General features: G+C 53.6%; 3 protein-coding genes across 16 annotated transcripts in view; 2 read left to right on the top strand and 1 right to left on the bottom strand.

Moving 5' to 3' along the window:
• Positions 1–896: 896 nt before the first annotated feature.
• Positions 897–3,304, top strand: DNLZ (DNL-type zinc finger). The gene is made up of 3 exons (XM_037879469.2): positions 897–1,147; positions 2,122–2,261; positions 3,024–3,304. The coding sequence occupies exons 1-3, from the start codon at positions 938–940 to the stop codon at positions 3,193–3,195; spliced, it is 522 nt and encodes a 173-aa protein (XP_037735397.1). The 5' UTR covers positions 897–937; the 3' UTR covers positions 3,196–3,304.
• Positions 3,305–5,447: 2,143 nt separating this feature from the next.
• LOC114019736 lies at positions 5,448–23,782 on the top strand. Of its 7 annotated transcripts, XR_006286134.1 has the most exons (14): positions 5,448–6,748; positions 9,116–9,254; positions 9,748–9,900; positions 10,748–10,951; positions 11,808–11,934; positions 12,525–12,699; positions 12,868–12,972; positions 13,495–13,597; positions 15,229–15,372; positions 17,398–17,562; positions 18,569–18,764; positions 19,533–19,783; positions 20,864–22,066; positions 23,647–23,782. XR_006286134.1 is itself a non-coding variant. In XM_043530286.1 (9 exons), exons 1-9 carry the CDS (start codon positions 6,509–6,511, stop codon positions 15,200–15,202), a joined length of 1,269 nt encoding a protein of 422 aa, XP_043386221.1. In that variant the 5' UTR covers positions 5,448–6,508; the 3' UTR covers positions 15,203–15,366. The 7 variants fall into 7 exon arrangements, 2 of the variants coding, with proteins under 2 accessions (XP_043386221.1, XP_043386222.1); XR_006286133.1 differs by lacking the exon at positions 23,647–23,782 and having other exon boundaries at positions 20,864–22,885; XR_006286135.1 differs by lacking the exons at positions 15,229–15,372; positions 23,647–23,782 and having other exon boundaries at positions 20,864–22,885.
• Positions 22,699–26,200, bottom strand: part of GPSM1 (G protein signaling modulator 1) — a 210,471-nt gene continuing 206,969 nt past the window's right edge. For all 8 annotated transcript variants that reach the window (XM_043530280.1, XM_043530282.1, XM_027823419.3 and 5 more), the window contains 2 exons: positions 25,609–25,817; positions 22,699–24,963 (listed from right to left, as the gene is read on the bottom strand). In XM_043530280.1, the coding sequence (XP_043386215.1) occupies positions 24,784–24,963; positions 25,609–25,817 (389 nt within the window). In that variant the 3' untranslated portion in view covers positions 22,699–24,783. The remainder of the gene's footprint in view (positions 24,964–25,608; positions 25,818–26,200) is intronic.

Below are 26,200 nucleotides of genomic sequence, written 5' to 3' on the forward strand. Positions count from 1 at the left end.
GAGAGCACTAGTGTGTGGATAGTGACCCTGACTGCTGGTTTATAGGGGTAGGTGTCCAATGCTAATAGCAAAGAAGAGAACACACACTCCTTGCACGTGACCTGCTGTCCTTCTGCCCACCTGCAAGTGGACTTATATAGCTTCACCATGTAACAGGTTTTTATTTCTCTTGCCTATTCAGTCAGCCAGCGGTTGCTAAGGTTTCTCGCACTACTCTGACAAGTGGGATGTGAGACCTTACTGGGCCCTGGCTTCCTCCTGGAGGGGTAGATAGCGCGCTCAGTGCGGAAGGGCTATCTCCGGAAAACCTGGGTCCGTGCTCTGCGCAGCCAGAGCCCCGGCTGGCTAGCAAGGGTGCCTCTTTACTTGGCATGGGGACAGTGGGGTAGGTGTGCCTCTCGATGGCCCAGGCACCAAGGGTGGGGGACAGAGCACCTACCACTCTGAGGGATGGGGGAAGGAGGGATCCCTTCTATCAGATGGATTTTTCTGGGGGAATGGGGACCTTGTATGTTGATTTAAGGCTATAGGGTCTAGAGGCAGTAGGGGAGACCCCCCCCCCCCCAGTTCAGTGGTTGGGGGAGGGGGAGACTGGGCAGGGCCTGCAGTGGGGGGCAGGGACAGGAGCCTCCTGTGTATGATTTTGGGTTAGGAGCAGGTCTCCCCCGGGCACCCAGCTCGGGGATGTTGGGGAGGGCCCCTATTTCTGATTTTGCAGATAGAAAAGCCCGCCCCCCCAGTAGCCCGGAGGGGGGCAGGACGGGCTCCCCCCGTAGCCCAGTGCGTGGGGACCCCGTCCCGTACCCCGGTGGATTGGGTGCACGAGGGCCCCCATATCCCGGGCCCAGCGGGGGCGGGGAGCCAGGCTCGCTGCCCACACCTAAGATGGCGGCCGGGGCCTCGGCGGCCGCCCCATCCGGCAGCCGGAGCGGGCGGGATGCTGCGGGCCGGGCGGAGGCTCGGGGCCTGGCTGGGGCCTGTGTGGCGATGGGCCCCGCCGTCCCGTCCCAGGGCTCGGGCCGCCCCAGGGCCGCGCCCCTGCTGCCCGGAGCCCGCCTGGCCTCGGGGGCTCTGCAGCGCCCCCGGGCCGGGCGGCGCCGTGGGGCGGGTGGAGGCCGCGCACTACCGGCTGGTGTACACCTGCCAGGTGGGGGGGCCGTGGGGAATGGGGTGTGTGTGGATGGGGGCCCCTGAGGAAGGGGAGAGCCTGGGGTGGATGGGTGATGGGGGGCCCTGGGAGTTGGGTGCGAGGGGTACCCCAGTGTTTGAGGGCTGAGGACTCGCGACAAGGTAGCTGGGCATATCGCTGTTATCTTTTGGGGGGCAGCTGTGTTGTTTTGGGGCTGGGAGTTGCTGCACGCTTGCAAACGAGGAGGCTCTTAAACCCCATAAAACCATGTTTTGTAGCCCCGCAGCCCCTATTGCAAAAGGGAAGGCGACTAAGGCTAGTGCCCACTAAAACTGCTTCCCCCTTTCAGCTCTTCTTTTAGTATTAATAAAGTGTGCGTGTTTCATTTAATCCCTTGAATGTCTTACTCAAAGCTAAAGTGAGATGTCACATTTTGGGTGAATATTTTTTAATCCGCATCGGGGTTGTTTTAGTTCATAATAATGTTTTGATTATTTGCCATCTGTGCTTTCATAGTAAAATTCAGACCTTTAAATCATATCCAAAATAAACTTAAATACACAGGAGTTAGTCTTTCCTGAGGTTTAAAAACACAAACCAGTACAATCCATGGTACCTAAACAACCAAGAATATCAGGTTTGAGAAACTGATTTGTATTCTAGTTTACGTTTTTTAATTAGTCTTTCAGCAAGAGGGTAAGGAAAGATCAGTAAGTCTCAGAAATCAGAATGCATTTGAGACTGTGTTCTTTCCATTGGCCCAAGTTCAAATGGTATAGGAAGGGAGCATACAGCTGGGTAGGATCATATTGTGGGGCTGCATGACCACTTTAGTTGAAGAAATGTTATGGATGGGGGAAAACAAGTCCTTTTTACTGAGATAAACAGTGTCTCTGGTTTTGTTGGGTTGTAATAGAGTTGTGCGTTTTTACAAAAGAAACCTATAAAATGTAAGCATCTTGGTCATGAAATAAACTTTGTTTACTTTTTAGGTCTGCAAAACGCGGTCAGCAAAAATGATTTCCAAACTAGCGTATCATAACGGCGTGGTGATAGTAAAGTGTCCTGGTTGCAAGAATCATCACGTCATAGCAGATAACCTGGGATGGTTTTCAGATTTGGAGGGGAAAAGGTAAGTGTGTCAGTGACAGCAACCTTTCCCCTTCTTCCCCCTGAAAGGCCATCAAAATATACCCCAGTCCGGTTTAGCTGGTACACTGGATTTCTGTTTCTTGTAGGCTTTGTAAGTGGTGGTTTAAATGCTCAGGAGAGTTATTGCAGGGGATAATCTCTGATTCAGCCAACTTTCTGAAGCACGTAAGAAGACCCCACTCCCATGGCCGAGTTTTCTGACCCGTTGCAGATGGGTGGTATAAATAATGGAATCGCCCAACCGAGGCCCACTAAGTGGGATGTAGCCAAAACAGTTAGAAAGTGCATGTTGCACAGATATCACTGTTGCTAGTTGCAATCTTATTGTTAGATGTGATATTCTTTTGTTCTTCATCAGGCGTTATTAAATCATTGCTAGTCTCTGGCTAGCATGTTCAAAGGAGCCTAAAGGAGTTAGGTGCTCAAATCCTGTTGAATTTCAAAGGCTTCCAACTCCCTTCTACTCCTTTGAAAATCCCACCTCTGTCTTAACTGCAGTTGCCAAATTAGTGATCATATTGAGTGAAAGTTGCCCCTAAAGGCCTGTAATCCCAGTTTCTCCACAGTCACCTGGACTAGCTCTGCTAGGAGAAAATGTTATATTCATCTTCAGAACTTGAATCCCTGCTAATGGTGAAAACAGAATGCAGCTGAGAGCCCCTAAGCCTCAGCTGCAAAATCTAACATCTAGTCTCATGGGCACCTTTGTAATGTTACTAGTGTTTTTTAACTTGTAATTCAGGAACATTGAGGAAATCCTAGCAGCCAAAGGGGAGAAAGTGAGACGTGTGGTTGGCGAGGATGCCTTGGAACTGCTCCCGGAGAGGACTGCAGAGACAGAGTCTCAAAACCACCACACAGAGGGAGAAGGTGGGGGAAGGTCCTCGGAGTCTGGAGGCAAGGGAACAACCTGATCAACAGAGTTCCCTCTGCTCTGCACTTGGCAGAGAAAGACTTTGCCATTTCTCTCCCCCTTTCAACTTTGTGTTTTGTTTTTTTTAAAATAAATTCAAGATCAGGGAAGCCTTGGCCTCTGGTTTATTCCTGTCTTTGTACTGTGCAGCTTCATCTTTGACCAGTCACATGGGAGTTGTTTTTTATAGCTGGAATCTTCATGTTCTCACTGTAGCATGTAGTGGTGATTTTAAAACCAGCCTTATTTCTTAAATGACACTAGGAATCCTGCTTTGTTCTCTTGTTCCAAGCCTGGAACCAGTAGGTCTTCGTTAACTTGTTTGGGCCCAGAGGGGGAAAGCACTAAATTAGTGAGTTTTAGCAGTGTTTTGCTGTTCTCATCTGCTATCTGCATATATTAAGGTTAGTTCCTCAGGTGGTATAAATCAGCATGGCTGAATGGAGAGAGATTGACTCGTACCAGCTGCCGAGCTGGGCTCTTAATGGAATTGGAGCTTGCATAGCCAGTGAGATTCTGTAGCAGGGAAGTATGCCTCCAGACCTCTCTGCTGCTTAGCGGGGTGGCTGTTCTGCCCCTTGTTTCCCCACCTTGGTTTCTTTCTTCCATCCACTATTAACTTTGGGCAGCTTGGTAAATCATCTGCCAGAGGTGGCTGGTACTTGGGGTCTGATTCCTCTGAGGATGAATGTTTGGTCTGTAGAAGGCACTTTCTTGTAGGGAAAGTGCAGCCCGTGGCATGGGTTGTTTGGCTGTAATTATCTGAGAAGGATTTTGCACCCTTCCTGCCAAGGGGCTGCTGCAGTCAGGCTGTAGACCCCTACTCTGCCTTCCCTCGTCTCCATTCCAGCCACAAGAACCAGCAAATGGGTGAGTGACAAACCAGAGGTTTCTGCTTTACAGGCACTAGAACTGCAGTTAGTCTACCTTGGTTCTGCACCAGGGCCTTCTGGCAGGATGGGTGCGTGCACATACAAGCTAGAGGGATGATGTTTAGTCAGCCACAGCTAAGATCTCCATTGTGGTCTACGCCAGGCATGATGGAGGTAGCCAGAAAGTAGTTGCGCTGTCCTGGACACAACCTCTCCAGGTCATGCACAAACTTTCATCCTCTCAGAATCCATCAGCAACACGCATTGCTTTCCTGTGCTGCCCTGGGCATGTCTTGAACGCTGGGCTGGTGCCCAAGTGCTCCTGAGTTCTAATTTGGGCTCTGCCACAGTTGCTACATGGTGTTGGGCAAATCACTTCACCTTTCTACCTCAATTGTCCCCTGGTGCAAAATGGGGATTAGGAAATCTAATTCCGTTCCTCATAGGGGTGTTCTGAGGATTAATTAAAGTTTGTAAAGTGCTGAGGAGATGAGTGCTAAGTCTGAAGAGTGTTCCTAGAGCCACTTGCCAAACACTATCGAGGTGCTTATTAATTTTATTATGGGATGTTAAAATCAACCACAGTAAAAACTAAAAGGCTAGCAGGATGACCTAATGCACAGTGTGATTTCAGTGATGCGTCTTGCGGCAGAATGGTCCCATCAGATTGTCTTTGGGAAAGACGGATTGACACCCTTTATTCTCGGGGAGGGGGGAAGAAAACGGACTAGTCCCTGAGGTGTAGTGGCCTTTCTTGCTGCAGTGTAATAAAGAGAACCCGAGTCCTTATCTGCGCTTAAATATCTGTCTCTTTAGGTTCTTATAAGGTCTTGCCAGAGTATGTGAGCACCTCACATATATTCATGAACTCGGTGCCATTCATCTGAAGCTCTCATAGTACTTTAGAAATGTTAATTTAGCCACCGAACGGCTCTGGGTGGAAGGCTAGGAGTGTCTTCATGCTTATAAAAAGAAAAGGAGTACTTGTGGCACCTTAGAGACTAACCAATTTATTTGAGCATAAGCTTTCGTGAGCTATAGCTCACTTCATCGGATGCATACTGTGGAAAATACAGAAGATGTTTTTATACACACAGACCATGAAAAAAATGGGTGTTTATCACTACAAAAGGTTTTCTCTCCCCCCACCCCACTCTCCTGCTGGTAATAGCTTATCTAAAGTGACCACTCTCCTTACAATGTGTATGATAATCAAGGTGGGCCATTTCCAGTACAAATCCAGGTTAGTCTCTAAGGTGTCACAAGTACGGAGAAAACCTGGATTTGTGCTGGAAATGGCCCACCTTGATTATCATACACATTGTAAGGAGAGTGATCACTTTAGATAAGCTGTTACCAGCAGGAGAGTGGGGTGGGGGGAGAGAAAACCTTTTGTAGTGATAAACACCCATTTTTAATAATATATAATATAATATATAATAATAATATAATATATATACCTCTCCTTGAGCACTGCGAGCTCAGTGCTGTCTTGGTAATCATGAACTTGCAAACTTGTCTTTGAGAAGTCTCTCTTACCAGTCCGTTTATACGCTAATTAAGGACAATGGGATTACACTACTCAATGGGCCATGTGGCAAGGGAGTGACATAGGGAACCCGCTCTTTAAATGATACTGTTCACCTAAGGTAGCAACGAACAAGGGGGAGAAGGCTGGAGAGCTGCCGAGGATTCACAGCCAATGGGGGATAAACACCTCTGAAAATCAGGCCACAAGTTGTTTATTATTATTTAGTCACACACCAAGACTCCACTGTGCTAGGCGCTGTACAAACACAGAACAGAAAGGTGGTCCCTGCTCAAAGGGGCTCACTCCTGCAAGATCCACAGCAATGTTTCTGTAGGGTCTTCCACGCTGTCCATGTATTGGATTGGATTTGAATGACCTATTTTAAGAACACCCTGCAAAGGGATGTATCTATCTGCATGATGGAGAAGTCTATTGGGAAACAAATCCACTGTTGTCTGAAGCAAAACTGCCGAAAAGTCTAAATTGGAATTTCTAGTGCTATTGTATATTTTGCTTTTCTCCCTCTGTTTCCCCCCATCCCTTATATGAATAATACTTGGCACTTTGAATCTTCAGAGATAACTGTTTCCTTTGCCCCTGTGAAGTGGGTTAGTTTATCTGCATTTTGTTATAGGAGAGAGCGGCCCAAAGTCATGCAGCGAGGCAGTGCGCCTGAGAGCCTGTCCAACCACTAGGCAACACGCCCGCACTAAAACAATGTGATTTTAAATCGGTAACAACTCTTGGCACTTCCAGAGCATGTTACAATGTTCAGAGTGGTTTAAAGGCTGGATGTTTAATTCAGTGTAGTCATTAAATGCTGGTTTACTAATTGCAGCTCCAACACTTAAGGGATTAATCCTTGTGCACCTGAGCAGGCCCCTTGAATTCTGTTCCCGCCTGCAGGGTGAATGAGTGGCTCAGTTGTCTGTGTTTGTATCAGTTGTTCACTCCCCTGGAGTTTTGCACCTGCGCCTTTAACACTGGCTCTGCCCGGCCCCCTTTCAGCAGGGAAGGCAGAGCCTGAGCTGGGAGAATTTGCAGCTGCTTCTGAGGGTCTGTGCTGGGTGGCCAGGAGGGAGGAGGCACAAAGGGCCAGGAGCCAGGCTGTTCCCACCTTGCACAGCAGGGGCTGGGCTGAGATGGCTGAGGTAGGTGCAAAGCTCCTTGCCAGAGGGGAACCAGCCTGCCCCTCAATGCCCGATTCACTCCATTTTCTCCTTACTAGAGCAGGGAGGAATAGGCCGCCGAGGCTCCTGGGAATTGTAGTTTTTTGGGAGGCTACTGCCCTTAGTAGCCTTGAGGGTTTGTTCATAGCCTGGCTGGCCCTGCCTCTGGATCTGCAGAAGGCCAGGGGCTGCTGGGGCTAAGCTGAGCTGGGCCCGTGCCAGCGGAGGTGGGGGGGGGTTCCTGGGTTTTGAGGCTCCATGGTCGCTCTAGCATTTACTCGGCTCCAGCCAGTTTCACAGGGGCACTCGGCGTAGGGTTCAGCCCCAAAGGCTGGCCTCTCACAAGGAAGAGCAGCAGGCGAGTGGCAAGTGAAGGATGAGTTTGTGGCTAAGGCACTGGGCTGGGAGCCGGGAGAGAGGGGTTGAGATCCCAGCTCTGCCTCAGATTCCCCTTGTGACCTGGGGCAGGGGTCAAATCACTTTGTCTGAGTCTCTGTTCCCTGTTTGTAGAAGTAGAACCCTGCCTTTCTCCCACGCTTTGCTGTTTTATCTTTGTAGGGCTTATGTACACATAAAAGTTATTCCAGAATAAGGCAGGATGTGAACTGAAAATGGAATCGCTAGTCTGGAATAGCTCCCTGTGTGGATGTTCTTATTCTGGAATCAGTGCCTTTTTCTGGTTTATCTTAATCCACTTCTAAAGTGGATTAAACTAATTTGGAGACAGGCACTCTTACTCCGGAATTGCTCATGGACAGATGAGCCCTGAGATCTATAAAGCCTCTGAGGCAGGAACTGTCTCTTGTTTGTACAGCACCCAGCACAAATGGAGAGCCTCTAGGCATTACCATGATACCAATAATGAATAAACAATCAGATTCTGGACTGGAGTTCCTTGTTTCCTTCTTTGTCAGCCTTGTTTGACGTTTATGGGCCAGGAAGGCCGTGTTATTTTTTCCATTTTATATTACAAATTGCAGCTTGGGGGAGCAAAACCTCCTTTGTCTACAGTGAATTCTGGACCAGGACCCCAGGGTGCTAGGCACTGTACAAACACAGAACAAACAGATGGTCTCTGCCCGCAAAGAGCTTCCAATCTAAATAGTTATTCTGTTCTCATTTACTTGCCCTGCCAGATTTCACAGGGTTAATAGATACCAGGGCCGGGGGGTTGATGGTGCTGCTGTTTATGTTCGGTACAAAAGCAGGCTAGACTGAATGCAGAGCCCTGAAAAGCAGTGGCCGTGCTGCCAATGGAACTCCAAAGAGCAGCTTGCAGCCAGCAGAGTCCTGACAAGCCGGCAGGGGTCAGTGTGGCCACGTGGAGTTCAGCTAACTGCTGCCTCTGTAAATTGGCAGCAAACTGTGTACAGACTCTAGCCCCCAGGGACTCGATGGCACCAAACCTCAGGCTACACACACACACACACACAACCTCAGGCTACACACACACAAAACGTGCTCTTCATCAGAAAATATTGGAAGGCTTTATCTGCTTTTAAAAACATCGGGTTGGGAGGGGATTGTGTGCACTCAGGCAATCTGTGACTAATAGAGGGGGTTTGCTGGGAGTAATTTGAAGGGTTTTTAAGTCCTGTGCTCACACTTGAAGAGGCAGTGCAGTCTGGAGGATAGGGCACTGAACTGGGACTCACGTGACCTGGGTTCTAATTCCAGCTCTGACACTGACTTTGTAACCACAGGCTAGTCGCTTCACCCCTCTGTTTCTCCTTCAGACCTTTGTCTGCCTGGTCTCTTTAGATTGGGAGCTCCCTGGGGCTATCCCTTACTGTAAGTCTGTACAGGGCCTATTGTGCTAGGTTCCATATTCACACACAGCAAGAGAGTCAGTTGTTCACTCACTTTCTCAGAGGACTATTTGTCCCAAAAGAAATTCTCAACAGATGGCTCTGTTCATCTAAGACACAATCACAGAGATGCCATTAGTTATGTCCATGTAACACAAGGAGATGTGTTCAGGGATTGTACAGGCTACAGCTGTTCTCTGAGCACAGAGCAGGGAACCAGGAGTTTCTGAATTCTTATCTTCACTCTGCTGCTAAATCCCTCTGGGACTTTGGCCAAATCATTTTCTCCTGTTCCGTGCCTCAGTTTCCCCTTTCCAAAAATTAGGTAGAACATTGACTTTCCAAGACTGTTCTCAGGAGTCACATCATACTTTATAGTTATGAAATGCCAAGTATGAGCCGAGCCTCAGCCAGATCCATAGGTCCAAACAAACACTTCCCGACTTCAGGGGACTGTGAATTTCTCTTTGGACTGTGTCATGTGGGTCCAGCTCTGATATTATCTGAAGGAGGCAGATAATATAATATGTGCTGTGTCTAGGAGCCACGCAGCACCCTAGCTGTCGGCCGAAGGAGCAGGAGAGTGAGGAAGAAAAGAAACTTTTCTCCTGAAGTGGAAATTGTGGTGAAAGGGAGAAAAGTGAGCAGGGGGGATTGTGCAGCTGGCCAGGGCAGACAAGGTGGGTTAAAGGAGCAGCTGGCTTGAGTAAGTAGACTTGGGGATAGTGGGTGGAAAGGGTGGCAAAGGAGCATTGTATGAATTATGCTAGACATGCAAAGTTTCTGGCACTGTCCTCTGAAGCGTCCAGCGGTGGCCTATGCTGGACCAGATCGCGACCGGATCTGGTACAGTCTGGTGACTCCTGTGTTCCTAGACCCCACAAGGGCTTTTCAGCACCATGGCAAATATGCTTTGCAAGGTTGCTTTCTGCCTCTCCCGCTAAGAGATCTCAGTCCGTTTCCTCTTGGGTCACATTCAGATCCCAGGGAGCCTTGATACCCTGTGTAATAGAGTCAAGACACTGCTGTTCGGTGGCCCATGTGAGGAGGTGGGAAGTGGGCGCTGCTACTCTGGGGCTAGGACCTGTGGGGAAACGTGGTAGGTGGCTAGTTGGTTGCGGTGTCTGGAGATGCCGTTCCCTTCTCGTGCTCAGTAAGTAGGTGTCATTCCAGATTCCGGGACTGGGCGCGGAGTCTGCTGCGACCTCTGCAGCTCTCCTTACATCGTCGACCCCGGCCGCAGAGGCAACCAGCTGAAGACCTCTAGCTCTCTGCCTTCTCCGCGCCACAAGCGGGATCCCAGGACAGGTGCTGACGCTCTGCAAGGCATGTGGTGAGGGAAAGCGCTCTCCTGTGGTCTGAGCGGGGTTGAGCTGGGCATCACCTGATAGCCCTACCTTATGTTCAGTATCTGTCTCTCCCTCTTGTTCAAAGGATGCTGCAATCCTGCCCCCTGCTGGGGAAACAAAATCCATGCATGTATTGAGCCATCCAGCCACTGCGTTGTGTGTGATGTGTTTGGTATCTTGGCCCCATTCAGCCAGTCTGTATGTAGGGCCCAATCCTGCTCCCACTGAAAATCAGTGGCAAAATTCCCTGTAATAGGAAGAGGATCAGGTCCTTATGATCTTCTCCCAAAGTCTATTCTCTGGTTAGATGTGAGCAGATGAGCGCTGGCCAGGCCCCCCCGGGTGATGTCTGGTCATCTTTGAACATCATGTCCCCGCAGTCCCAGTGGGGTCATCGGCCTTTGCCTTTATCAGCTGCCACCCATGTGAGATCCAGCAGCTGCAACGTGTGCAGAGTGACCTTTCCCTGCGAACAGTCCCCCAAGCCCTTCACTCCGATCCCAGCATTGTCTCTGCTTGGTTACTGTCCCAGGAGTATAGTCATGGTGGCTAGCCCCAGAGTGACATGGAGAATGTCAGTGGTGTGGTGGTAACTGGAATCACCGAAGTGTCTTTGTGGGTTTTTTAGCAGCGAAGGGGAGGTGCAGTAGCTGGGGCGATTGGGAGCGACGTACCGTCTCCAGGTGCTACTGCTGCGATCCGGCCTTTGTTGTGTTAGGAGCTCTGCGCGTACGTGTGAAAACGCAAAATATTACAGCTCGTCCTTCGCTAGCTGTAATAACCATTGGCTGTAACTCCTCCGCGGGCGGGGCTGTCTCCCCTAGGTCTGACACTTAGCAGGCCTCGGAGCACTCCGAACCCTGTGAAGGATCCTGGGCTGGACGAGAGGAAGCGGCATGAAGAGCAGCTGCAGGCGTTTGGACGGTCCATGGTGGAGCTGCTCGGGGACCAGGATGGGAGCAAGCTCTGCTGTCCTGCCTACACCAGGAAACCCTGCCTCTGCCTCCAGAATTATCTCAAAGCCCCAGGTGGGTGGAGATGGACCTAGAGTAATATAACGTAGTGCCGTTCATCCCAGAGCTCTGTACTTAGTGCACTACTGAAATGCAGCCATTGCTGGGGTGGAGGGGGGCAACCAGAGAGTGTAGAACGTGTTAGTGACAGGAACGGGACATGTTAGCAAGAACACTGGGATGTAGTCGTACCCTTTAAAAACTGCCGTGAGCTTGGTGTCCCTCTACCGCTGACTGGACCTTTGTTCTAAGGTCGTCTTGGAAAGCCCCACATGTCGGGAACTGTACAGGCCTCTCTTCATCTGGCTCAGAGAGAGGGGAAGGGCTGGGTCACCCCAGCCAGAATATCAGCCTGAGGTCCCAGGGAGTCAGGTTGTTTAAAACTTCCACCTACTAACTACGGGAAACGTTTGTGGACCACCGCGATGGTGCGCGAATGCTATCGGGAAGATTGACCGACACGCGTGGCTTAGTCCATGTGCTTCTCGAAAAGCAGCTCACGCATTCACCTGCCCTCCCCCCGAGAGGGCACTGGCTGTAACTCCCAAAAGGTGGCATCTCGCTCCATCACTGCCAGTGTCTGCTTTGAGCTATTGACTCACACCCTAGGGTGGGATTCGAACCCATGACCTGGTGGTGCACACAGTGAGGGTGCCACCAAGTGAGCCATAAAAAATAGTCCCCAGCATTAGTGTAATGCAAGGAGGGGGGAAGGCTGGGTCCTGTGGGTGCTGTCAGCCAGAGCTGAAATGTCTGCCCCATCAATCCGAGCCTCTTGGATCCAATCCCATGGGCCTCCCCTTCCCGGAGGGCTCTACAGGTGGTTCCATGTCCGACTCCCTGATGTGCTGACATGCTGCTCCCGTGGCAGGGCTGGGCGAGAGCGAGAACCGTACACGAGCCCTCGAGTTCTTGAAGTTGCTGGAGGAATCCAAGCAACTGAAAGCCGTGAAGTTCTGCAGCGACGGGGCCAGCCAGAAAGCCAGGGAGCCCAGGAGGCAAGGAGTGGGGTGGGGTGAAACCCCTGGGGAATAATGGAGCATCCGCAGTGTAAGCAGCACGTCCCCTAGCTGAGGGGTCGTGCGCGTGGGCAGAGCCTTCCCCAGGCAGGATTCTCCCTCAGGGTCCTCCAATGTGTTGCTACCGGGGCTCTGGCCCAGCTGACTCATGGGAAATGCCGATAATCATGGACAAGAACAGAGCTTAGGGTGACAACTGATCACTTTCAGTCCAGAGAGAGAGAGAGGGAGACGTACAGGGAAGGGATTTGGGGTGATGACGTGCTATTGTCTCCGGTGTCCATAGGCTCCCAGGGCCTCTGCAGACCCATGGGGTGGTACTGGCTGGCAGCAAGCCTAGCTGGTTTTTGAGTGGCTATGTTGTCCAGTGGTTACAGCAGGGGACCGGGCCTTGGGATTCCTGGGTTCTTTTCTCAGCACCGGTATGAATTCAGTGTATAATTTGTTTGGGGCAAGCGTTTTCCCCGGCCTTTCTCCAATAGTGAAATGGGGGGTAGGCACCCTGATTCCATGCAGCGCGCTGAGGCCCTGAGCCAAGGTAACAACACTGTCCTGTTGATTTCCTCAAGGAGGAGAGCCTTCGGGCTGGGAAGCGGCCAGCGGAGGTCCCTAGCCTTCGAGGACTTTGTCCTGAAGAACCGGAGGGTGTTGCGTGAAGAGCTGAAACTATGCGAGAGAGCCACGCAAAGGATTCTGGGATACTCCAACAACTTCCTGCATAAGAAGCTCAAAACTAGCAGCCAGGTAAGTTGAAATATGAATGTCCCCCCTTCCCTGCCCCGAGGATGGGGTTGTGTGGAGCAGTGTGGTGCTAACCAGTCTAGAGATGGGGATGGAGTGTTCTGGGCAGTGGGGGCGGGGCGGAGTTACACCCCAAGGGGGTTGCTAGTGAAAGCCTGGTGTTCCCTACAGAAGCCCGCCAGAGCTGAGCGGAAGAAGGGGAAAGGAGCTCTGGGGCTCCTCAAGCCCATTGCAGAAGTTGGCGAAAAGAAGTGCTGTGCGGACAACTGCACAGTGGTAAATACTCCAGGTGCCCCCACACTGCGGGGATGGGGGTGTCGGGGATGCCAGGCTCGCAGGAGCTGTGGGGCAGATCACGCCTTCAGAGCAAGTCAGTCAGATATAGAAAAAATGAACATCTGGCATACCAACGCCTCTCTGTCAGAGGGTCCTGGGGAGGCCGCGAGGGCTAGAGCTAGGGGGACTAAAAGCCAGAGCTCCTGGGTTCTAGTCCTACCTCTGCCTCTGATTCATCGTGAGACTCTGGGCAAGTCACTTAATCTGTTTGTGCCTCAGTTTCCCTCACTCAAATATTTAAAATAAAACCATCCAGTCTCCAGGGCTCTCTTCCTTTTCCTAGACTGCATTGGGCACTGGCCCGATGTGTTAGTGTCCTCTTCTTGCTCCACATGCCTGGGAGGTGGGTGTCCAGCCTGTTTTCACTCCGATGGGGGTGAATCAGGCGGCCTGGCATGGGTATGGACTGTACCATATAGCATACAGGTTTCCTATGTGCTGTCTCCTTTGGCTCCTTCTCAGATGGCCCACACCTACGGCCAGCTGCTGCAGCGCTGGAGGGATCGAGCATTAATGGGCCAGTCAGAGGCCCGCCGAGTCCTAGCCGAAATGCTAATGCCCTCAGGTGAGTTGTGAGCATGTTCTGTGTCCCTTTGGTGATCGCACAGGTCTGCCATAAACTGAAAGACACCACATTCCCTCTGAGAAGCAGCTGCACGGGTGTGAACGTTACCATAATGGGCATGCGCAGAAGGGAATTTAGACACCTATCCAGTTGTGTGCACAGTGGTGGCAACTTACTGCATAACTGTAGGCACAGGTTGTGCACCCTTTTGCCCATGGACATCATGCCTCCATATCTAAACATGTGCTCCTCATCCTCCCGGGGATGTCCTGAGCCCCTTACCTTTGGACAATGTGCCGGAAACACAAAATCTTCGCTGATAAAGTTGGCTGATGACACACAGACTGGGGGAGTGGTAAATCCTGAAGAGGACAGGTCATGAATACTGAGTGATCTGGATCTCTTGGTAAACTGGGCCCTCGCAAACAATAGGCCCTTTTAGTACAACTAAATGTAAACATATACATCTAGGAATAAAGAATATTGGCCACACTTGCAGGAGGGGGTCTCTAGCCTGGGAAGCAGTGACTCTGACAAAGATTTGGGGGGTCATGGTGGATAATCAGCTGAACGTGAGCTCCCCATGCAGTGCTGTGGCCAAAACGGCTAATGTGATTCTGAGACATATAACCAGGGGAATCTTAGGTGGGAGTAGAAGTTATTTTACCTCTGTATTTGGCAGTGGTAAGACCGCTGCTGGAATCCTGGGTCCAGTTTGGGGTCCACAAATGGAGAAGGACGTTGGTAAATTGGAGAGGGTTCAGAGAACAGACTGAGTAAAGGAACCAGTGATAGACTCGAGAAGCTCAGTCTATTTAGTTTAACAAAGAGAAGGTTATGGGGTGACTTGATCACCGTCTGTAAGTACCGACAGGGGAAGAAGACATTTGACGATGGGCTCTTTGCTCTAGCAGAAGAAGGTCTAACACGATCCAGTGGCTGGAAGTTGAAGCTAGACAAATTCAGACTGGGAGTAAGGTGGGTAAATTTTTAACAGGGAGAGTAACTAACCATTGGAGCAACCTACCAAGGGTCATGGTGGAATTGTTGTGGGGACGTTCTGTGGTCTGTGTTGTACAGAGGCCGGACTAGATGATCACAGTGTTCCCTGCTGGCTTTGGACTTTATGAATAAACGCAGAGCAAAGCTCGGGGTTTATTTGGAAACACGATGTGTGCACATGCCACTGCCCTCTGCTGGCTGGAATCAGATCCCTGCGCTGCCCTCCTGAAACAGCAAAGGCCAAGAAAGAGGTTCAAAGGCTCGATGGAGCTCCTGGAGGTTCTCTTGGCGCCGATGGTTGTAAGGCCTGGATCTCCTGTTTGCAGGTGCCGTGTCGTCTGTGTGGGACCAAGCGGCCAGGGCACTGAAACCTTCCAAACAGTTGGGAAAAGGGAAAAGCCCCACCTGAGCCCTGCTAAGAAAATACAGGTGCTGTTGGTGCAGGGCAGATCCCCGCTGATCTTGTTCTTTTGGGGCCCGTTGCAAAGCCCATTCACACCCATTGCGTGGGGTTTGCATCAGACCCCTGATGCCCTGGCATTTGTCCTGGCTGTGATACTGTCCATTGTGATCCGTGCAGGTGAGAAGGCCCTGTGCCCCTGATCGCCCCGTTTCCTGTTTGCCTGCAGGGGGCTGTAGGCGTAACTGTTACCACTTCATATCCTGGGTGACCGGCTCCAGCCCGAGCACCGTTAGCAAGGTTAACGAGCAGATGAAGAGGCTGGGGGGGAGATAGGGAGCCCCCTCCGCACAAACTCAAGCAGTGGAGGAAGGTTGGTACCGAAGGGCTGTCCCAAAGCTGCTTCTCCCCCCACGGAGTTTCCGCTTCGGGCCCATATTTTCCAGGATGTGCATTTATTGCTATGTTTTGCTAACTGCTCGTGTAAAGGCCCTCATGTGCAGGGGAAGGGGGGACTGGCTGCAGGAGGGGCATGGGCTGTGGCTCCTGCTTTCTTCATAGGGGTGGATATGTTGGATGGGTTTAAACACCGATTAGCTCTCTGTGCAAGCAGGTGTAACCTAGGCAACCAGGCTACTGAGGTAACGAGGGCACCAAGTTGTGACGATACCGACCCTCGTGCGTCAGGGCTTCTGTGATGGTCTCTGGGGTTGGAAGGGGATTTGCCCTGAGACATCACTGACTGTTTGGTCGGGAGGGTGCGTGTGTCTTTCTGTGAAGCATCAGCTATAGGTCACTGCCAGAGACAGGAGAGCGGTTGGTTCTTTGGATTGTAAACTCCAAGGGGCAGGGGCAGGGGCCTGCCTTTCTGTTCTGTGTTTCTCCAGCCCCTCGCACAGCGAGACCCTCGTCCATGATCAGGGCCTCTGGGTGCTACGATACAAGTACATAATCAGAGTCCCTGGGCCTGTGATGTGGGATGGTCCTAACTGCCTTACTGGTTACTTTCACCTGTGAGCCTTGAGCACAGCAGCTGCAGATGAAGGACGCTCGATGAGCTCTTAGTCTGGCCTTTTGTTCTCAATGAGCATGTCCCCGTCTGCTGGGACCCGGGGCTGGGATGGAACCGACAGAAGGCAGTTCCCCAGTGTACCGCGATACAGCATCCTCTGCCTGCCTGGATGGGACGGTCCAGAGTCAGGGTGATATCACAGGGGAGCTAACTCACCCCATCATCACATTTCATCCTGGAGAGGTCCCAAAAGGGCCAGCTTTGTGAGCAGCCTAGGACAGCCCTCCAGCTGTGGACTGCAACATATGGGGGGTCTGAAAGACTTTTCAGCCAGATGAGGGTCAATGGCTGGAGCAAGAACAGGGTGAGAGCCCTGAGGAGAGGGGAGGGAAGTGTCCGGCCTCAGCGCTGAAGCAACAGCGCATGGGAAATAGCCCAGGTCCCACCGAGTTGCTCCTCAGAACTGGCTGAACCTTGGCACCTGTCTCCAAACTGCCTGAAATAACAATCCCCGTCCAGCCCCTTTTCCCTCTGTTTCCTTACCCTGCCCCTCATCAGCCTTCGAGAGGAACCCGTCAAGGCTGGTCCTTGGCTGGCTGGGAGGAGGTGCCCCTGCCATCCTAATGCCGAGGGCTGCTTCCTCCCTGCTACCGACTCCCGCCAGTCCAAGGGCAAGGCGTGAGCCCCAGATCTCCCACACGGTGGGACTGGGTGTCTTCTAAAGGCACCCTGCCCGCTATGGCTCAGTTGCGCTTGTGCCCTCTCAAGTGCCCTGGTGACTGCCGTGCCACCTGTGGGTGAGAACAGGGTTGGCCCATGCTATGTATTTCCTTGTTGCTGTGCCGGGCGGGGTGTCTCGGCCTTGGAGAACAAGAACTCTCTGGATGGGTCCTTTTCTTTCTGCTCAGAGTCCCCAGCATCACGTGGGCTGTTTGGCCCAGATGAATGGATTAGGCACATCTCCGGGATTCCCCTGCTTTTATCAACGTGACCTTTGCAGCCTCCGTTCTAACCTTGAATGGCATCAGCCTTCTGCAGCATGTGGGCCTAGCCGGCAGTCACCCCAGCTGGCCCTCGGCAGACGCTGGGGAGACCGCCTGTTTTAAGGGCGTGGAGCTCCCGGAGGCTATCAGGCAGTCCTACACAGAGAGGCTGAGCAAACAGCCCTGATCCCAGTGTGGTGGGCTAGTGGCTGCAGAGTGGGCATCTGAGGTCAAAGCTGTGACAGGAGGGAGGCTGTGTAAAGGGGGTTAGCAGGAGCCGGGTTCAGCCTGGGCTGTGGCACCCCAAACACAGACCAGAGGAGCCGGCTCATTGTGTGTTCTGTTGCCATATCTTCTCCCCTTCTGCTCCGTTAACCTCCTGGCTTCCCGTCCCGCCCTGTAGGAGAACCCCAAGCCGAACAAGAAGGGTTCTGATGCTGGGGAGAGAGCGCAACCCAGTCAGGCACCATCGCTGGCTTCCCCCTCCACAGCTGGTTCCCAGGAGCTGCCTTCAGCCTCGGTCCATGGGCCAGCCTCAGCTGGCGAGCCACCCACCTCTGGAACTGGCGTGAGTAGAAGGGCTTGTTTGGGGTGGACTCTGTGGCCGTTGACCGGCAGGGAGGAAGGGCATCTGAGGGCTGTTGAATGCAACTCTCCCTGGGGGGCTGCTTTCCTTCCTGCTCACAAAGACCTGCTTGGGGCTGGCAGTAGCCGGTGGCTAGGACCCCTGGAGCGAGAGGTCGCAGTGCAGACAGCATGCGGGAGCCTCGCCCAGTGCTTGAATCTGCAGCTCCACGGAGAGCCCCCTCTGCCCATACGTGGTGCATGGTGTCCAGTCTCAGCCCAAGCCCTAGGGGCTGATGAGTTGCGGCTGGAGCAGCTAGTCTGTCTGCCCTCATGGAATCCTAGAAATGGAAGGGACCTCACGAGGTCATCAAATCCCCTCGCCTGTGCTGAGCCAGGACCAAGTAACCCTAGACCATCCCTGACAAGGGTTTGTCCAGCCTGTCCGTAAAAACCTCCTATGACGGCGATTCCACCACCTCCCTGGGAAGCAGTTACGGAGTTGAACTGCCCTTGTAAGTAGAAAGTTTTTCCTGATCTCTAATCTAAATCTCACTTGATGCAGATTGAACCCATTGTGTCCTGTCCTACCTTCCTTGATGTGGAGAATAATCGATCGCTGTCCTCTTTCTAATCTCTGCACTGAAGAGCTTACTATATAAAAAGACAGACAAAGAAGGGAGGGGAAGGATGTGCTTTTACCCCATGTAACAAGGGAAACTGAGTCACAGAGTGACAAAGTGACTTGCCCAGCATCACCCAGGGAGTCTGTTGGCACTAACTGGAATGGAACCCAGAGTCCCATACAGTGCTTTGTCCAAGTCCCTCCCCCCTTATCTCTAACAGAGAGGCCTGGCTAACAGAAAGGTTAAGGAGCCGGGAATAAAAAGCCAGGAATCCCAGCTTCCAATGCTCTGCCCCAACCACTAGGCTGCATCGCCCTGGAGTGACCCACTGCTGTGATAGCCTGGTGACCTTGGCAATGATCTTCCTTTCTGTCTCCCTGGCAGGCTCTGGACCCCTGCCCCCCCGCCGCAGGCCATGCTTGTCTCTAGCATTGTCTCAACACCACCTGGCACTGTGGGGGAGATGACATCACCTTGTACCAGAAGGCCAGCTGACACGTTCTCTCCTGCACTGGCTGCTGCTCCAAAAGCTGCATCAGCTTCTCTCGCCCTCTCGAGCCCCCTGCCGCACAGAGCCCAGGTAATACGTCTGGTAAAACATCACCAGCTGTGGGCCATATCCTCAGCTGCTGTAAATCAGCGCAGCTCCATCAAAGTCAATGGGACAGTGTTGACTTACTCCAACTGGGGATTTGGCCCAGTATCCCAAATGCTTTAGAGAGGGGCAGTTTACGTGGGGTTAGCCAATCCAGGAACCAGTGCTAGGAATGTCCCGATCATTTTAGCAACCAGAGCACAGGCCTCTTGTAAACGTAAACCCTCTGGCCTGGCCATCTGTGGCTCCCAGTGAGACCTCTAGCAGGACAAGTGTTAGCCCTAGCGCTCTGGGTAACCATGTCCTGCCTCCTAGGAACTCCCCCTGCCGGCCACGTGGACACTGTCCCCCTGCAGCCATGTGCTGTTCAATAGCTGCCGACTGCCGTGCTCTGGGGAAGGAAGGTGCTTTGCGAAGGTTGGGCCATATTTCCACGTGCAAAGCACGACCACAGTTGAGAAGTGCTTTGAGAGCTGCGGGTGGTGGAACGTGCTATGTAACAACACGGGATTGATACTAACCGTTGCCCGGTCCTCCTGTGGCTCGTCTCGCAGGTGTCACCATGGCAGAGCCCTTAACGCGAGGAGGCTGAACTGATGCTCTTATCAGTGCTGATTGACTCCAAGGGCTGCCAGCCTGCAAGGCTTAAGGAGATGCTTATGGGGGCGAGCGGCGTGCAGCTGCCTTGACCTTGTGGGCACCCTGTATAACTTTCCCTGCAGACTGATGGACATCTTCTCTCCCACCCCTTAGACTGAGCAGCAGCATCCACAGACACTTGGCTACCCGAGGGATCCAGCCCACCCTGTGCAGCCTTCACCCCGGCCCAGTCTCTGCCTCGCTCTCAGCTTCTTGGTCCGGACTCCGGGATGCGTCCAGCCCATCAGCAGATGCAGGGAGCAGAGGAACTATGGAAAGGCCAAGAGCTGCAGCCTCCTTTGATCCTGATGGGGCAAGCAACGGCGCTGTTCCAGGATCCATTAACGCAGGGGGCCGGTTTCTTGGTGAGTTTGGGAACAGCCCAGGCCTTGCGTTGCTGGCGTTGGCTTCGGAATTGCATGACAGCAACAAATGCATGGGGAGAGCGGGGTGAGGGAGGGGGATTTCCTGGGGGGGCTCCTAGGAGGAGAGGTGTAACACTCCCACCCCCATGGGCTAGGCGGGGTCTCGGGAAGGGCTGTGACCCATGGTAGCTCTTGAGCAAATGTTAGGCCAAAGCGGAGGGACACCTCCCTGGGCAACCGTGAGGGGAAGGGAGCCTTGGAATGATCTAGAATCCCCCCTGCACTTTCAGCTGGGGTGGAGCAATGGATAGACAGATGAGAGCAGGTCTGTGCAGGGCGCTGGGGTGAGACGTGTCCGCTGCACAGGATGACAGTCAGAAGCGATCCTAGCAAAGCAGGACGGGCCAGAGAGCTCAGCCAAATACGTCCCTGGCTGTTCCGACAGCAGGCCTAGGGTGCGGGTACATAGATGTACCACAACATAACTCCTCTGCTGGGGATGTAACCTGGGCTCCAGAGGCTCTCTGAGATTACAGGTTCAAATCCCAGCCAGGCTGCTACCACCTTTCCTCCTCCTGAGATATACAAATGGTATTGCAAGCCATTTCCCCACTGTGCATGTGCGACCACCATGTCAGCATCACAGAGAGCCCCTGGCATGTCTTGTTGGAGTAGGTGTTTACCCTGCTGCTCTTGTCCAAAACTTTCCTGGTCTGGTGCATGGTGCCGGTCAGTTGCTGCCCTCCTCTGCTTTGGGGTGCTATCTATCCCTGTTACTATTCTAATCCTGCTGTAAATGCAGGCTGATGGTTTACAGCCTGTCTCCCCTTATCCCCAAGTGGTGCCACCCTCAGCCCTTTCTCTGCCAGACCCCTTAACCCTCGGTGTGCTGCTCTGAAACTGTGAGGAAGGGTAACGTGCCATGGAGAAAGCAACTTTAAAGTGCCAGGATTTCCCCCCGGTGCATGGGGCAAAAGCTGTTGATTGCACAGCAATCTGGCAGGGGGTTGTTCCCTGGGCACCCCTTACATCGCCATTCTCCTCAGGAAATGCTCACAGTGGGTGACTTCTATTCCCTAGGTGCTGTGAGGGGCCCGCTGCCCACCCAAGAACCGAGGCTCCCATCCCAGCTGGCAGGAGGTGTCAAGACCCGACGGCCGGTAACAGCCTTTCTGAGCTTCCCCCTTCACCTCCCCTTAGCGTTTCTGGTGGACTTGCCCTTTACCCCACTGCTCACGCTCGTAGCCCGGCTCCATGCTGCTAGCTCCAGGCTCTGACTGTTCTGCCCTTCGCTCAGCCCGAGGGGGCGCCACCTTCCCAGCCAGTCTGGGGGAATGAGAGGCTGGGAGTCAGTCCTAGGGCTCCTGTCTGCTGGTGCAGAATGCTAACCACAAATCCCCTCCACTCCCTGGGCCAGCCCCGCTGCAGTCTGACTCTGTAGCAGGAGCCTGCGCAGGGTTAAGCATTCGGTTCCCCCTTGGCCTGGCAAGAGAGGCTGCTGGTGTGATGACAGTGCAGACATGCAGCTGTCCCTCCTGCAGAATCTCAAACCCCTTCTCCGCTGCCCACCAGAGGGCAATGGAAATGTCAGGCATCTGACCCCACCTCCCCCGTTTCCAAAGGGCTGGGCATTGCCTACAGCCTCGGCGTGCGCTGTTCCTCTCTGCTTGGAGAATCCCATCCTTCCGCGGTTCTCTTCTGCCTTGGTCCGTACCTGAGGGCTAGCTGTAAGGGCTGTCCCTAGCCTAATTACCGCGCCTCTGCTTTGTGTCTCCGCAGCTTGCCCTCCCCAGCAGCCTCCATCCTCCTCGTTAGCAGCGCACGGGGTTGCCCCAGTGCTCCTGGGGGCTGGAGCGTGGGTTGCAGAACGCAGTTTGCCAGCTCAGCTGCGGGGGCTGCTCTCAGCTCCACAGGCAAATGCCGCCTGCTTCATAGTGAAAGCTGAAGGACAGCACGCGTGTGGGGAGGCTAAGATCACTGTTCACCTGGGCTGGCCACTGACTTTATGCTGTCCTGGGTAGGGCCAACAACGTCCAGCCCTGACCGCACTGGCACGTAGGGGGTTCCCTGCTATTCAGCAGTCCTCTGGTTATTGATATGGTCTCACTACCAGCAAGCAAATCCAGAGTGTCTGGCCCACAGAGGGGAGCGTCCAATGGCTGACCTAAAGCTAGTGTGAAAAGGCAGCCGTGAAGAGTCAAACAGCCGTGCTGGGCCTGGGGATCTGAGGCCACCCTTGCAAGTCCTGTCTCCCTGGAGAGGATTCAAAGGCCATCGCTTCAGGTAGGGGTCAGAATTCTAACTGGCGCGGCTCTTGACTTCTGAAACCGAGTCCGCCGGCTGCATGCCCAAAGGGAGAGAGGCCGGGGCCCTGGAGCAGGTGTGTGTGAAAGCAGTTCAATGTATGACCAACCTGGTACCTGGACAGGAGTGTGCACAGCTTGGGTGGGGACTTGGCTCTCGGTCCCTTAAGGGAGGACTGAATTGCATGGGGTGAGAGAGGCCTCCTTTGGGGGAGTGGGCTGTCCCATTGCAGCTTGCGTCTCTGTGACTGCCCTGTAGGACAGACAGTTCAAGCACTTGTTTGGAGACAGAAACCAGTCATGGGCCTGTCATCATTGGCTGGGAGAGCTAGTTACTGTTCCCCAAGAGCCCTGCAGCAGGGGCTGTTTGTTTGCATTGACGGCCCAATGCTTTGACTGAGACCCAGGAAGCTCCTAAACATCTGCTTAAACTTTAGCATGTGCACTTTCCCCAGGCAGGGCTTTGCTTGCACTGCTGGTGGAGTTCTCTGAAAAGACACAACACCCAAAGGCCTTGGTTCCTGCCTTCTCTCCTGGGCTGGGAGCCCTCAGCCCAGACAAGGGGCTGCTGTGTTCTAGTGAAGCAGCAGAAAGTTACTCTTGGCCTGGAAGTTTGGACCACAAATGTTTATTAAGCACAACCCCTCCCCCCCCCAAGCCCTCTGTATTTCTATATATTAATTCATTTGGCAGATTATTATTTTTTAAGGAAAAAACAAGTACCTGGTGGGTTAAAATTCCCTCTTAAAATGACATTAGCAAATGCACATGTAAAAAATAAATAAGCTCATACATTCAAGTATATGGCAAATACGTCACGCTTCTGCAAGCTGATTGGTCAGATTCCAGTTTGTGGCCTGGCCAAGCGCCGCACGGTCACGAGTCCACTGCTGGTCATGTTGTTGTAACAACAGGAGCCCAGGAGCGAGGTGGCCCCTCTTACCGAATACAATGCAGGGACTGATGGTGCCCCTGAACCAGTCCTTGCATTGGTTGATCCCTCCAGCAGTAGTGAGGGGTGAATTTTACCTGCTCACACTTAGGACATCTACACATGTTAGGGCCTCCCCCCAGCATCTGTTCAGCTGGGCTAAGTGCTGCCTGGCTGAATTTCTTGCTGCTGGAAATTTTCCATGAAGGCTGCTCCTGAGAGAGACGCGGGGGCAACAGGGACTCAGCGCTAGACCCAGGAATGGGCTTGTGGGGAGATGAACAGTAGCTGGACGGCCCACCAGAGGACTGATGCAGCCCTGCCAGTCCCAGCTAGCGCAGCAGTGCAAAGGGGCACCTCTGTACAGCTAAACTTGAGGGTGGCTAGCCCCATTCTGTGTGAGGCAGGAGGGTTGTTTTTCAGCCTATTTGAAAGTGACAAGTCCCCACCAAAGTTGGCCCATTCCCTGTGTGCTCCTGTGCCGACCAGGCTGGAGGCCTCTAGCTACTACTGCAAGAGAAAGGAGGAGCGTTACGAAGCCCCATGGATGGGGGCAGTGCTCTAAGCTAGATTCACACTGGACAGACTAACAGCTTTCCTTTAAAAACACGGGGCACCTGTATTCCTAGGGTGGTGAACGGAGCCCGATTGACAGCCCTGGGGCGTGAGCTTCCAGCTTCACAGCACGCAGCAAGCCAAGTTTCCGCTCCTGCAGCTCTGCTTCAACCTGAACCCGACGGGTCCCCAGCGGGTCTGTGACGGGGTTCGCTGCCAGCAACGCCAGTTCTGACACAACCAACCAGGAGCACTGCCACACAGGCCAACAGCTGGCAGGGGCTAGCGCCAAGTATACGGGGGACCTCTTGGTTCATGGTCACAGGATCCACTCCAGAGTTCCCTGCTCCACTTGTGCCAGCATGGCACCAGAGGATCTCCCTGGGCCATGAAGGTGCTGGCTGTGGAGATAGTTATGGGCAACCTCCTTGATGCGGCTGCTTTTGTGGGGGGCGGGGGGGGGGCATTGCCATAAGCAGTGGCAGCCCCTCGTGCGCACAGCAGCTGAACTGGGCTTGCTCAGCCCTGTGGGAAAAAGCCAAGCTTGGCCCTGCAGGGCAGGACCCCAGTTCCAATGGCTGCCGCTGTCACCTTGGCAGGCTGGTGAGGACGGCTCCAAACGTCTCCTAGCCAGACGGTAAGCAGGGAGGGAGGAGTCCACAGAAAAGAGAGGGTCCCCGTTAACCCATGTGTTGCAGAAATAAAATACCTTACGGAACACGGGACCACGGTCTCCCCAGGGCTCCAGCCAGGGCTCAGGGTTACACTCTAACTGCTGGCTGCCTTCAGCTTCTCCACGGTTGCACCCCAGCCCAGCTGGACGCCCCTTCCCCACAGAGCGCGGCAGGGAGGTGCAGACGCTCGCAGGCACCGCTGGCGGGGGGACTGCAGCAGCCAATTCACCGGTTGTCTCAGTCTACTTCCCTGGCGCCCAGCCGTGCGTGAGCAGTTCCTCCTAGCTTTGTTCAGCTGTAGAAGAGTCATTGTTTGTATAAAAAGCCATAAAGAAAAACTGTCCCCAGCTGGTGAACCTGCCTGGCCCCTACTCCAAAGAAAGACAAAACTGCCAAAGCAGTAGGAAACACCCCCTCCCCCTCCACACACACCCCCCTTCACTGAGCAGGGCTACTCCTCACCGGGACAGTCTGCCACGGAACAGCTGGGCTCAGGTTTTAAACAGACGTTGCTTTCCTCAAAGCAAACCCCAATTCTTAGCTGGAGCTAGGTCTCCTCTGCTGCTCCTCCTGGGCCGAAGCCAGATCCACCCTCTGCTCGTCCATACGCTTGGCCTGGACACGCTGGATGAGGCTGAAGAAGTCTTCGTCGGGCATGGTGGGGCCACGGGGGACGGTGTCCGGCGGAGCGCAGCGCTGGTCGTCTATCCGGGATGACTGGCACAGCCGAGGGGAGGGGAGGAGAAACAGGCATTAGAAACAGTTCCCGCCTGAGCGCAGGGACCAGGGGATTCAGCAACAGCTGGCTTTGTCCTGCTGGGGGGACAGCAAGCTCCCTGCAGCTGGCGATGCGTGAAAGGGGTTGCCACGAGGAGGTGGCAAGAAAGGGCAGAAGAATCCCACCCTGGAAACGGTGGCCCTGAGCCCAGGGCCAGAGGGGAAGGGAAGGGCTTTTCACAGGGTTTGGCATGAGCCCTGCTTTAATGGACCAGCCTCTCAGGCCCCACTCCCTCCCGGTTTGCAGGCAAAGCCTGGGCACAGTGCACTCACTGGACAGGCGTGGGCCCTGCGCCTTGGCCTACCTAACTGCAGGTGCCAATCAAAGAGCAGCGCAAGACCTGGACTGGCACCTGCTCTTCCGTTCTGGAGCCACAAATGCGGCCCCGCAAAGAGGACGCTGGGCCCTTTGCCGGTCTTGCCCCATGTTCATACGGTGCTGTGTACTGTTCGGGATGGGCCCCAGGTGTAGCCCTAGGAGTGGCAGGAAAGCTGGCACAGCCCTGCCCCCTGGGCCCCTGGCGCTCTCCCGGGCCGAGCAGTGTCTCAGCCCCTGGGGTCAGTGCAGAAGAGCACGCTGCCTACCTGGCACTTCATAAGCATGTTGAAGAACTCGTCCCCTGGCTCCTGGGCATCCCCCTCCATGCGCAGGTGCCCCAGGTTGTTGTGAGTGATGCGGAGGCCGGGCAGGCTGCCCACACTGGCACGCTGGTCATCCAGCCGCCTGCTCTGGGAGCTGGCGATGAGATCAAAGAACTCCTCCGTCTGCGGCGATGCCATTAACGAGGACTGAGCTGTGGGGGGGACAAGGAGAGCACCAGGGCGTCAGTCCAGGGAGGGGGCCCGTGTCACGGTGCTGTTCAGCTCCAACATGCTGCTCAGTCTCTAATTAACTCATTCACCACCCCTCTGAGGTCTGGGAGCCAGGACGCCTGGGTTCTGTTCTGGGCTGTGATGCAGATTTGCTCGGTGATCTTGGGTAAGTCACTTCACCCCACTGTGCCCCTCAGTGCATGCACAGTGGGGGTGGCTAATCCCGCCCTGCCTTTGTAAAGCCCTTAGAGCTTGGCCCCCATAAAGTTCAAAGTGCATCATTATTAACTAGTAAATGATCCCCTTTTATAGGTGGGCAAGTTGAGGCAGTGAGCGAGCAAGTGGTGTGCCCAAGGGTACCCAT

This window comes from Chelonia mydas, chromosome 16, assembly GCF_015237465.2.
Source record: "Chelonia mydas isolate rCheMyd1 chromosome 16, rCheMyd1.pri.v2, whole genome shotgun sequence".
Lineage (NCBI taxonomy): Eukaryota > Metazoa > Chordata > Testudines > Cheloniidae > Chelonia > Chelonia mydas.

What these genes read in the sequence shown, in the direction of transcription:
- DNLZ (XM_037879469.2), top strand. Translation starts at nt 938, where the DNA reads ATGCTGCGGGCCGGGCGGAGGCTCGGGGCCTGGCTGGGGCCTGTGTGG. An exon ending in GGCTGGTGTACACCTGCCAG is followed by an intron (nt 1,148 to 2,121) that starts GTGGGGGGGCCG and finishes TTTACTTTTTAG; the next exon opens with GTCTGCAAAACGCGGTCAGC. An exon ending in TCAGATTTGGAGGGGAAAAG is followed by an intron (nt 2,262 to 3,023) that starts GTAAGTGTGTCA and finishes CTTGTAATTCAG; the next exon opens with GAACATTGAGGAAATCCTAG.
- LOC114019736 (XM_043530286.1), top strand. Translation starts at nt 6,509, where the DNA reads ATGAGTGGCTCAGTTGTCTGTGTTTGTATCAGTTGTTCACTCCCCTGG. An exon ending in GAATTATCTCAAAGCCCCAG is followed by an intron (nt 10,952 to 11,807) that starts GTGGGTGGAGAT and finishes CTCCCGTGGCAG; the next exon opens with GGCTGGGCGAGAGCGAGAAC. An exon ending in AAAGCCAGGGAGCCCAGGAG is followed by an intron (nt 11,935 to 12,524) that starts GCAAGGAGTGGG and finishes GATTTCCTCAAG; the next exon opens with GAGGAGAGCCTTCGGGCTGG.